Below are 13409 nucleotides of genomic sequence, written 5' to 3'. Positions count from 1 at the left end.
AACACATTCATAATATATACATGGTATATATATATATATACACATATATATACACACATACATACACATATGCAAAGAGAGAGGGAGACAGAGCGAGTGAGCACACTCATCTGATAAAGGAAATGGGGCAAAATGTCAACAACAGGTGAATCTGGCAAGAAGATATATAAGTGTTCTATGTACCATTCTTATTTTCACAATTCTTCAGTAAGTTTGAAATAACTGCAAAATAAAATCAAAAAGAAGCAAAAATTGTGCTCCTGAATGCCAATAGCTTTTACATATCAAGATAGAGTCAACCATGGTGAGGGGATGGAAAAGACCTGAGGAAGGCAGGGGAATTTGTGCAGGAGACAGAAATCTCTTAATTGAAGTGCCTGGTGGTCAAAAAGAGAAAGAAAATACTTGGAAAACTCATAATTGGAAGGGCGATTCCTAAAGAGATGAGAGTACATTCATATGCCCAGAGAAGATTTCTTTATTCTTTATATATCATAAACATTAAGGAAGTGAAATATTTGTATTTTATGGGGATGTGTAAAAAATGACTTTGTGTATTAATGTCTATGCTATTTGTACTTCTACACACTAAATGTAATACATCTAACTTGACTGTAACAATAAGAGGATCAACACTATGGATGGAGTTAATATGTGCTTATCTGAAACTTAGCAGATAAAGAAAGAGTGCCAAAATAAACAAGCCGAAATGAGAAGGGATATTCAAAGTACATTATTGTGTTACTGGAACATCTGGTACTAACACTGTCAAGTTTACATATGTTCTCAAATACTTATTTATGTAACAATCAAATGCTAAGCATTCCAGCTGCACTTGTAAACTTTTTATGAACTGAAGTCATACGCACAAGCTCAGCTAAACATACTTGACAGAGGGAGGAGCGTGAGGAAACTGTTAACTCTCGGAACTGAAGTTTCATTGCAGTACGACCTTCTGGCAGTGTTATGGACCAGTGTTTGGTGTGACAACTAAGCTGCTGGCTCATGTGAGATTCATTTCATTCTAGTAAGTAGAATCAGAAATATCCAATCAATGGGTCAAAATCATGATTTAGCAGCTACCTTTTTTGGACATAAGTTAGTCAGGAAAGAAAATCATATACAGATTAAAAAATAAAGCAACATAATGATATTGAGTCATTAAGAAAAAAAAAATTTGATACTGAAGTGAAAAAATATTTTTCTCAACACATCCTAGAGCTAGCACAGGTAGGCTGATGGACTGTGGCAATGTATAAATTAGAAAAGATAGCATAAAAAGAGGAGGCGCTTCTGTATGGTAATCATCTGATATTGCTCCTAATGAAAATTAATGTGTGAAACTTGCCTCCTTAGCGACAGGATAAACAGTAACTATCTTAAACCCATTTTAAAGAGTACAAAGGCAAGAACAGAGGGAAATAAGTATTTCTACGCTGTTTTTCTCTTCTACTAACAAAAGAAACTGGATACACATTATATTTCCCTAATCATTGTTTTGATCCAATTTCTAGAGTATGCAATATTGCAAAAAGGAGCCCACATAGTTCTTTAATTTATGAACAGAAGATCTAAAGTGACTTCTGCCAGGTTGAGGTTAAAAGGACATATTTTGGGGGAAAAATATGAATCTCCTCCACCCTTGATCTGACCAGCAAGATTCTGAAAGTTTCCTTTAGAATCAACCAGATGTTTCAGAGTGATGCATTGATCTTGAGGTGTGAAAATCTGGAATCTATGTGATCTTCCTGCATGCACTTTACTTATGCCAGCACTTGCAATCACAAATCTTGGGCCTAGAAAAAATCTTTTCTTTCCCCCATGTAGCTTTACAATAGTGGCTTTCAACCTTACATATATATAAAAAATCTCAAACCTAGGCCCCTCCCTAGACCAATTAAGTCAGAGTGAAACTCAGGAATCAGCCCCATGTGATGGTGCCAAGTCTGAGAACACTGCTTAGAATGAGGATGGGCATTCTTTAGGGATCATGGGATTAGTTTTGCAAATATAGCATTTTTGAAAAATAATTTGGAAGCACTAGGTGCTCTCCATGCTCTAACTTTTAATTAGGCCTGGAATCTGGGATTATTAACACAACAGCTCTGATTCTTCAAAATATACCTCTTCTCCCATTTTGATAATACGTTAAGGGCTGGCAGACGAGGACAGGCAGTCTAGACTTCTAAGCCCTACTGTTTCCTCCATTTTAGCTGAAGAAGAATGGAAAAAGAACAATGGATATTTATCATTTTTGAAAAATTATGAAAAAAAGTAGTAAATTTTGCTTATAAAACTACATTGTTCAATCATGAAGGTGATGGAGAGGGTGGGGTTTAAGTGGGATCTTAAATCATAAGGAGAACAGGACTTAATAATGTTTTAAAAATGCCTTTTAGAACTTTTTGAAACAATGTGGCATATATATGCAAATTTCTGGGCAAACAGTATCAGCCAATGGAATAACTAGAATTCAACTTCAAGAAGAGTGACTCTAAGTCCCCCTCTGCCTGGACAGTTCCAGGTTATACCTATTGTCTCAGAGTAGTTACTAATAGTACCTTCTTTGATGCTCAAAGCATCCTGTTTGGATCATAAATTACATTATAAGGAATTAGAGAGTTTTTATTGAGCAGAGAACTCAGTCTAAAGTAGAACCAAGATACATGAATTACACATAGTAAGTACTCAACAAACATTAGCTGCTATAAGATTATTGTCATTATTATTAATTCACAAGCCACAGGTTTTAAAGACAGTCTATGTATGAAAAGGAAACAAAAATGCACACCCCAATATTTCAGTCATATCTCTACAACTGAATATTGTTTTTCTCTACAGTCCCACATGTGGCCATGTAGTGTCATCTGAAAATAGATGGCAGTCTTCTTACTCTTTTTTTGTATACAAAAATGTAATTCGAGATAATTACAAAAGGCTTTTTGTCTTCAAAATGTCAGAGGGATTTGTATAATGTAAAGATAGCTTTTAAATTATTACCAAATATGGCCTTTCTTATGATTATTACTATCCAAGTTTAGCAAATTACCTTCAATGCTTTGGGACAAGAAGGCAAAAAAATAAAAAATAAAAAAGACAGGAATGGCATTTAGATCTGCTTTAAATACAGCTATCTAAAGTGTTCTCTTGTTTTGACTTATTCCAGAAGGAAAACTTAAAACAATGAGTAAATGAGTATAAGTTACAAAGAGGCATATTTTAGCTCAACATAAGGATTTTTAAAATAGAGTTGTCCAACAGAATGGTTTGTTTCAGGAAATGATGAGCTCCTTTGCTGAAGATATCCAAATTGAGATCGGATAAGCATATGCCAAGGATGCTGCAGGAAACATTTCTGCACTGTGTGGGAGATTAGCCAACAGAAGATGATGTCTTAGGTTCCTTCCAATGCTAAATTTTATAATCTTATGTCTATTCCAAACATTAATAACTACTTTAATGATACAAACTCTGAGGGCCTGGTTAAGAAAATGAAAAAGAAGAAAAACAAACAAATAAACTTCTCTTGGGTTCCAGGGAAAGCAGACTATATGAAGACGCTTTTTTTTAATGCTAAGATAAGAAAAGTTAGTGCATTTTAAAAGTATATGCTTTATGATGCACGCAATTATTTTATAAGATATAGTACAAACAATAAAACATGCATTTCTACAAGTAAATGAACTGAAGAATAAGAAATCATTTGCTGAATTATTAAATTACACCAAACAAGAGAATAAGAAGCTAGGCAGAAAGCCACTGAAGGACTTGCTGAGCAAGGTTTTCTATAGTCTTACAGTCCTAGGGGGACAAAAACTATAGTTCAGAAACTTCCAAGGGGGAGAGATCTTAATTAAAAACTCCAGGATTCAGTTAGAAACACAGGTGTCCACATACTAGAAAAGCAGAGACAAACAAAAGGTAGACTGAGCATCACCAAATCTGCAATTCAGTCCTAGAATTAGAATATGGTAATCTGCCAAGATTCTATTGGCAAACCAGATCCATAGAGAAAGATAACATTATCCAGAGCCTCTACAGGTTAGCAAACATAATATTTGATACTAATAAAAAAATAAGAAAAACAGACATGACACAAAATAGGACAGGAGAAAAAATCAGATCAATTGATGACCCATTTATTGGAATTATCAGGTTGGATAAAGAGAGCTATAATTAGGTTCAAAAAATAAATAACATGAAGAATTTATAAATTCTAAAAAATCAAATAGAAATTCTGGGACTAAAAATGTAATAACTGAAATTTAAAACTCAATACGTGGGCTAAAGAGAACATTGGAAGATGAAGAGAGGATAAGTGATCTGAAAGAAATACCAGAAAGTATTTGGGTTGAAATTTGGTGAATAAAAGAGATGAAACACTAAAAAGTTTATAGCTTTAATATAAGATGAGTAAAAAAGTATACCTAATTGGCATCTTAGAGGAAAAACAGGACAGGAAAAAAAATTGAAATAAAGGCAAAGAGTTTCCAAATTGAAAGACATCAAGTCAAAGAAAACTGCAACAAGTCACATCATAGCAAAACTGCTGAAAAAAGGACAAAAAAATGTCCAAATTACAGAAATAAGAATGATAGTTGATTTTTCAATGGTAATAATGAAAGACAGATAATGGAATGACATTTTCAAGTTGCTGAAAGAAAGCTGTCATCCTAAGGTTTTATACCCACCAAAAATATCCTCCAAAAGTGAAAGTGAAATAAAGACATTAGCAAACAAACAAAAAAGCAAGTGAAATTGTTGCCAGCATATGCCCACTAAAATAAATACAAAAATGAGTTCTTCTGAAAAAAGAAAAATAATTCCAAGGAAACATAGAAATTCAACAGGGAGAGTAAAAACTGTGGGTAAATATAAATGAATACTGACCATACAAAATAGAAACTATGATGTGTTCTGAGGAATAAAACATAGATAGGACTAAAATGTTTGATAACAATAACACAAAGAACGGTGATATATGGACTTAAATATTCTAAGGGCCTAGCATTTTCCAAGAAGTTTTAAATGTATGAAACTATATTAGGTTGTAATAATTAGGTTGCTGTAAATGGCAATATTTCATTTTTTATGGCTGAGTAATTCCATTTTATATATATATATATATATATATTACAACTTCTTAAGCCAGTCATCTGTTGACAGGTACCTGTGCTGCTTCTGTGTCTTGGTTATTGTAAATAGTGCTGCTATGAACATTGGGGTGCATGTACTAAAGAATACTTTTAATAAACCTTCCTTAATTGGCATATATACAACCCTGCACCAAATAATAAAAGAATACATACATATATGAATCATTTACCAAAACTGATCATGTGCTCGGCCATAAAGCAAGCCTCAACAAATTGCAAGAGACTAAAATTATCTAGAGTACATTCTTTGACTATCATTTAGTTAAGCTAGAAATCAATAACCAAAAAATTACAAATATATTTGTTTCATATTCCAAACTAAGACTATAACAAATTGGAATTAATTCATACTTATTTTCAGTTAATTACCAAAAAAATTTAAATAGTGTTTTAACTTTTCATAGATGAAATAATATATAGAATTGCTTTTCTTAATTATTTTTGCCTATATATCAAGTTCCCCTTTTAAAGATGTCACTATATATACTTGGGATCAATAACATGATAAAGATTATAGTTGAATTGAAAACTTTGTTATTAAAAAAGAGCCAACTTGTCAACTTCCTTCACATATTTAGTTGATTGCTACAAAATCAAGAAAACATGTCTACTAACCTTGATAGACTGACTATATGGTCCAATGCTAGCAGGTGCCCAGTGAGAAATATTCTGAACATGCAGAATCTCTTCAGGGTGAAAGAGACCATCATCAATCTTTATGTCACTCTGGTGGATAAGGCAATCTATTGAGAAAAGTACTTCTTCTGGCAACATAGTTTCTACACATACTCTGAAAAATAAACCAAATTTAAAAGAACAATGTAAAACAAAAAAACAAAACCAAAACCAAGAAAATCGATGTGGAAAGGATCTTCTCTCATTGTTGTAGTTCAAGGTCACTGATGGAACCTAAACATTAATTTCTTGTCCCTCTAAAAATTCTACTGAAGTGACAGTAGAAATATAAATCTAAAAATATATCTGTAGCAATGCTGCAAAGTTAGAGGGTACTACCAGCATGCAAGAATAGGAAGGAATTTATGGAAGGTATAAAATAAAATTGGGAAAGAAAGATTAAGAAAGAATTACACAGTAGAATCATCCTGAAGGCAGGACACTGGTGCAATTGTTCTACCACCCTAGCCAACCAGACATAACCTGTTCTTCTCAGTTCCCTGCAGTCTTTTATCTTGGGCTTATTTATAGACTCCTTTTGTTCTGAAGGATATTTTCCATCTCTATGGAGCTGCAGGCTCCCCTTTGCTGGTATATGCCATCAATCTTATCCTATTTGCTTTATACCTTCCAGAAATTTGCACTTCTGATGGCACCCTTCCCTGCTTTCTAAAGTTGCTATGGATTTATTATTGTTTTACATTTCTTCTGTCATTTCAATGAAATTTTGGTAGGATAGAAAGATAAAAGCTGTCAAAATATGAGTCAGCTCTCTTGAACCAGTATATAAATTTCTATGTCAATTCACTTGAATTATCTGAGCAATTAAATAAATGTAATCTGATAGCACTTCCTAGTTTACTGAAATGGGAGCCATCTGTCTTAATTCCAACTCTCCACTAATGTTTTAGTAAATTCATCCAGACTCTGCTTTTTCAATCTTGCTTCAGCATAAGAAGTATACCCCATCCCTTCTCTACTCCTACCCTCTTTTGTATCTCCAATCTTTCTCCTGTGGGCTCTTCTTTTCTCTTAAAACAGATTTTAAATTTCCCTATTCTAAAAATATCTCTTCCGTTTCACCTCCCTCCTACCTTTCACAGCCCTCACATTAACTCCTAAGCGCGAAGAGCAATAAACATTGCCAAACACTCACCCTTGAGGAAGCCTTCCTGGGAGTTCCCTGATCCCAACGCTACTGTGGTCCTTGTCCTACCTCTATATCAACTCTTTAGTCTGAAGGTAGTGGGACAGTGGGGATTCTCTCAATGTTGTGTGGAAAGGGTACTAATGCCAAAGACAGAGAAGAATCATGGAAGTTGATCAGAAATAGGAAGAAAAGAATGAAAAACAATGTTGAGGCCCTCATAAGTCAAACCTATGTTCTTTTCTTAGTCTTCATTTGTAGTAATGAATACTACTGAACCCTGACTCTTGTTGAAGGTATCTTCCCTAGGATTCCATGGTCCTACTTGAACTCGGTCCTCTTCCTACCTCTTGGATAATTCCTTCTTAGTCTGAAGGGAGTCATATAATGGGGGAGGTTTCTACAATAGGGAGGGCAATCTGTAGGAGTGTCAAATATATATATATTTTTGAAATTCATCAAAACTTTGAAGGAATAGATGGAAAACAGGACAAATCCTGAGAAAACAGGGTTGGAAGCAATATGAATTGAAAGGTGGATTTAACCAGTTAGTTGGGAAACAAAGCAGAAATAACACTTGGTTTCAGAGCCAATGAGGTCTGAATAGGAAGTTGTAATCTTAGTGCTGCCTACATGGTGGAATGGCTGGCAGATGTCAGGCGCTTAAGCCCTTAAGTGTAGCAAATCAGATGAGCATTTCCAATCTCATCTGCCTAATGGGAAAAGAGCTTCTCATATATTGAGTCACTGTCCTCCACTGGTTCTGGGGGCAGATGGGTTAGCCTTCTCATGGCTGGATGCTGCTCACTGTGGCTACCTGGAACAGGCCTAGAGCAAGGCAGAGATCTTGGAGAAAGTACCAATTTCCCTGCTTAATGCCACAATATTTTTTTATCCCATGCCTACTAAGTCTTAAAGCATTCTCTCATCAGTAAATTCTTTTCTGCTTATTTACTTCTAGTGGGACGTGGGTTGTTTTATAGAAAAATTATTTTTATCTCTGAGTGTGCCATGGAAAAAGTCTTTTTACTTTCTTTTGTTTTTAAAATATATGTCCCTAGTATAGTGTTCTGCATCAAAATTAAGTAAATACCTATTTCTAGAAAACTTCCTATAAAAAATTAACTTTTCTGTCAAACAACTGGAATTTCTTGAAGCATTTTATATTGTACAATCAAAACCATTCTTATTTTCTTCTTTCACTTTTTAAAAATAAATAAATAATTAATTAATTTTATTTTCGACTTGTTGGGTCTTCGTTGCTGTGCACGGGCTTTCTCTACTTGCAGTGAGTGGGGGCTACTCTTCATTGCGGTGCGTGGGCTTCTCATTGTCGTGGCTTCTCTTGCTGCGGAGCACGGGCTCTAGGCACGCAGGTTTCAGTAGTCGTGGCTCACGGGCTTAGTTGCTCCACGGCATGTCGGGTCTTCCTGGGCCAGGGATTGAACCCACGTCCTCTGCATTGGCAGGTGGATTCTTAACCACTGCGCCACCAGGGAAGCCCTTCTTTCACTTTTTAATTTGAAAGTTATATATTCCAAAATAATTGGAAAAGATAATTAAATATTAGCAAATTGTCCTGATTAGTCTTGTGCAGGCAAAACAACAACAAAACATCTGATGTTTGGTTGTTTAAGATTATGTCTGAAACCATTTATTTTAAGGATAATTAAAACAAGGCCAAATTAGACAATTTGAAAATGACCATACACTGGAGTTATAGAGATGAGTTGAGGGAGTAAAAGGAAGAGTGTACTGGTTCCACGAAGATTCATTCTTTACCTCACTGCCAATGCCACTTTCCAATATTAGTTTTTCTCTCCTCATATCCCAGAATCCCTTTATTTCTTAAGCCTTACCATGAATGTGTATCTCCATTTGTGAATTACTGACAACTGTTGTTAAGAAATAGTAAGAATTGGTAAATAAGAGAGGGAAATAAAAGAAACCTGTGATAATAAACCATGCTAGAAAACATGAAAACCACATAAATTTGAAAAACAACACAACCACTATACCAATGGGAGAGAACATGATAACGAACAGGTTTCAAAGTCAGGGATATCAGAGCATGAACCTTGAATGAGGATTAAAGGAGATAACCAGAGAAATGCCTGGTATCAGGCATTCAGGCAACTTTCCCTTCATGTAGCAGTAAGTTACATACCTTGCAGGCAGGCAATGCTTGAAGGTGGTCACATATGCTGAGTTAATAGATGAGAAATCTTTCATGTTTTTCAGATAGAGACGGACCAAAATAATATCTTTCAATTCCAATCTCTTAGATTTAATAGTAGCTGCAGAAGGAAACATATCCATAAGTTTAGGAAAACTATGAAAATTATTAGTGATATCTTGAGTAGATTTTATACAAAATACTTGCCATTTATAATATTTATATTCTTGACAATGGATTAGTGTGATTGCAGTATTTGGTGATGGTATAATGCAGAGGTTAGCAAACTTTTTCTATAAAGGACCAGATAGTAAATATTTTAAATTTTGCAGGCCAAGAGGCAAAATTGAGGATATCATCTGGAACATAACAAATTATAGAAAATCTAACAAAATGTAGAAAACAAATTGCTTTGTTAACAAAATTCAAAATGTAATAAAAGTAATTGAGATCATTAAAAAATACATGTCTACTAATGAGAAGAATGAAGTTCTCTTTTTTTTTTCTTTTGGGATAACATTTCACTTAATAAGGGTTCAAAGTTAGTATTCCCTGGCATCAGTTGCAAATGTTCATTTGTAAAAATCCTTCTTAGCTTGTAGGTGGTATCAAAATGGCAGCAAGCTGACTTTGGCTTGTGGGCCTTAGTTTATTGACTTCTACACTAATGGTCTTTAAAGCTACCATAATTTGGCCTTTTATAAAACATGAAACGTGACTTTAAACTTTAGGTTTTAAGAAATAAAGCATCTGCAACTTATCAAGGTTTTTTTCCTGTATAAACTTCATGTTAATAAGATTAAATCAGTGAATATATTTTAAAGTGTTACCTTATGCAAAAAAAAAACCCATTGATTTTTATTTCAGAATACTTCCAATGAGTAATATCAATGATTTTAATAACTTATGTCTTAGCAAATGATAGCCAGAGTAAGGAAATAAACCATTACCGAAATTTCAATTAAAACAAATTGATCTAATTTCTGACCCTTAAATTGCTTGTAATGTCCTCTACACTAGATCTGAGCTTTGGACACTTCCCAGTTAGATCCACTGAAAATGATAGATTATAAATACTAAAAAGTTAATACCATTTTCTTAAGGATTGTTGATTGTTTCCAATACTGTTATTCCTTACTTTCTCCAAAGTTCTGGAAATGAGATAAATCTTGATTGAACCAAGAAACTAAGAGGATTTAAGAAGATAAAGAAGTAAGAAACCAGAATCACCATCTGTTGAGACTGAAGATTACTAATAAAACAGAAAAGGGCAGTAAAATTCTTGGGATGAACTGAATCCTGGGATGATCATTGACTTTATGGGACTTAATTATTAAGGAACTTGAGGGAAAGTACCTCTCTTTAAGGGTGTTCCAGTTAGAACTTCGAATTTCAGGCAAAGAATGCTTAGAAGATAACTGCACAGCTAATCATCAATAAAGCAGATAAAAGAAGTAGGATTTAATATATATTATATATTTTGAATAGAAGAAAACAGAAAACAAAATAACCTTCAAAGAGCTCTGTATGAAGATCTTAAGCTGCTTTTAAAATTAATATTATTTCATTCTTATACACTGAAACATTAAGTCAAATATAATAATCAATTTGCTTCATGTACCAGCAAACAGCCATTCTTGGGATGCCGCATTTCCTTTTTTTTTTTTTTTTTTTTTGTAGGCCACTAAGCTCATTAATTCAACATTCACTGGCTATATTCTTTCTTGAAGTACTAAGAAAAATGAATTTAAATTATTCTGAAGTGTTATAGCTTAACATGCAAGTTAATACTTAAAAGTGAACCAAAGTTTAAAAAAGGTAAAGGAAAATCCCTAAGCAAATATTAAAGATTTAGTATCAAAAGCTAAAAAAGAAAAATTCCATTTCTGAGGAACTTCTTGCTTCAAGAATTATGAAACATTTGACTACTGGAAGATTTTCATTTTTTGTACATTTCAAAGAAAAACAGACTGCTATTTTTCTGAGTTCAAGTAAAATTCTGTGGAAGAGTAGAGATTCAGCCCAGATGAGCTTTTCCCATTCCTTTCTGTTTGGTGATCCTTTGATAAACATGACACCCAACAGCATTTATACCTAGGAGACAGAGGATACAACTAACAGGCAAAGGATTTAAAGTTCCCATGTCAGGATCCCTCTACAACTTCTCTTAGTCTAGAAGTAAAGAGAATTAGGAACTTTCCTCACTCACATCTTTGGTTTAAACAGTGTCTGATAGCTGCAGAGAGATTTTGAATTGGAACTCATGTTACACAAAATGTATCTACATTTGGGACTTGGGGCTCCCAACCCAAAGCTATTCCTTGAGGAAGATGTGCAGGTTATAAGGGTTTCCTGCCCCATTTTCCGGCAACACCTGGCTGGTTTGCTTGCCTACTAATAACACTTGGGATGGAGCTGCTTCCACTTGTGATGTGTTTGGAGACACATACGTCTTTGCACTGCCATGTGGGAAAAACTAGGGGTCCTGCTAACATGCAGCTACTCTCAAACTACAGTAGAAAACAGATAGGCCAAAAGGTCCACTATTATACACAGCTTCCCAGAAGTTGAAGGTCATCTGTTACTGTGACCAATCTCTTTTTTCTGATCAAGTCTATACTGGGTATATGTGCCAAGGAATGCAACTTTGGGACCATCAAGATACTCTATTGCTTTTTAATCCTTTGGAGATTATCCTTCCCATTATTCCATTGTACTATCTACGTTCATGACATTTTAATGCCAAGAGTTTTAAGCTGAGGGATTTCCACATAGAAACCTAATTTTCATCCTAAAAATTAATTCATAAGAAAAAATTTTATTTATTTATGCACCTGTAAACCTCTCACTCCCAAAATGATTTGAGACAGCCACCTGTGAAAATTTACCTTGCTGGTAACTTTGTTAGAATCTGTTATCGCACTAATGTTATAAACAAGAGATAATTGACCAAGACTCTGAAAGTGCTTAGTCTCTTGCATTTAGAAGATTATTTCAACTAGCTTATACTAAAACAAACAAAACACTGGGTTATGGATATTTGAGTGTGTTTTTTATATAATATTTTTGATCATTTTTGTATGTCTTGAACATCCCATAAATTTCAATAACAATAAAAAGCTACACCATATTTGCCATATTGGTAAAATAAAAGACATTAATAATAGCCAGTTTGGGCAAGTTTTAGCAAGTGTGAGTAAGCTGGAACTCTTATGCACATTTTAGTAGGCATATAAATTGGTTCAAACTTTTTGAATAGCAATTTAACAAAGTGTTCATAGTCCATATTTGTAATATGAAACATAAAATACAGCTTTTGGAAGACAACATGGTCTTCATGATCTTGAGATAGGGAAAGATTTTTCTTAAATGAGACACAGAAAGCATTAACCTTAAAAGACAAGAAAAGGAATGAATTGTTCATCAAAAGACATCATAAATAGAGTAAAATGGGAAGCCACAGTATCTGACACAGCTCACATCTAAAATAGAAAAAGAATTCTTACCAATTAATTAAAAACTATGACAGAGGGGTTTCCCTGGTAGCACAGTGTGTAAGAATCCGCCTGCCAATGTAGGGGACAGGGGTTCGAGCCCTGGTCTGGGAAGATCCCACATGCCGTGGAGCAACTAAGCCCATGCGCCACAACTACTGAGCCCACGTGCCACAACTACTGAAGCACATGCACCTAGAGCCCGTGCTCTGCAACAAAAGAAGCCACCGCAATGAGAAGCCCACACACCACAACAAAGAGTAGCCCCCGCTCACCGCAACTAGAGAAAGCCCGCACACAGCAATGAAGACCCAATGCAGCCAAAAATAAATAAATAAAATAAGTAAATTTATAAAAAAAAAAACAAAAAAACTATGATAGATAATCCTGTAGGAGAATGTACAAGAGACCTAAACAGACAAGTTACAAAAGAAGATATCCAAATGGCTAGAAAACACGATCAGAGAACTACAGATTAGAAATATATTGACATACCACTATGTACTCACTAGGATGGCAAATATTAAAAAGACTGACAACACAAAGTGTTGGTGAGGCTATGGAGCTAATGGAACCCTAATACACTGCTGGTGGGAGTTCAAATTGTTTTAAACACTTTAGAAAACCCAGCAATTCTACTCAATAAAAATGAATACACATTTGAACCAAAGATATGTACTAGAATATTCATAGCACTATTATTTGTAAACCCATAAAATACCCAAATGTCCATCATAAAATGGATATAGTACATCCACACA

General features: G+C 34.4%; 1 protein-coding gene across 2 annotated transcripts in view; it reads right to left on the bottom strand.

Moving 5' to 3' along the window:
• The window catches only part of DPH6 (diphthamine biosynthesis 6), a 297783-nt gene that overhangs the window by 70795 nt on the left and 213579 nt on the right, over window positions 1–13409 (bottom strand). For both annotated transcript variants that reach the window (XM_089907393.1, XM_089907392.1), the window contains exons 11-12: window positions 9146–9275; window positions 5772–5946 (exon numbers count right to left, since the gene is read on the bottom strand). In XM_089907393.1, the coding sequence (XP_089763519.1) occupies window positions 5772–5946; window positions 9146–9275 (305 nt within the window). The remainder of the gene's footprint in view (window positions 1–5771; window positions 5947–9145; window positions 9276–13409) is intronic.

This window comes from Delphinapterus leucas, chromosome 2 (assembly GCF_059928025.1).
Source record: "Delphinapterus leucas isolate spDelLeu-1000000601 "Yukka" chromosome 2, BTC_Dleu_Yukka2, whole genome shotgun sequence".
NCBI lineage: Eukaryota > Metazoa > Chordata > Mammalia > Artiodactyla > Monodontidae > Delphinapterus > Delphinapterus leucas.
This window is presented reverse-complemented; position numbering and strand designations above follow the sequence as displayed.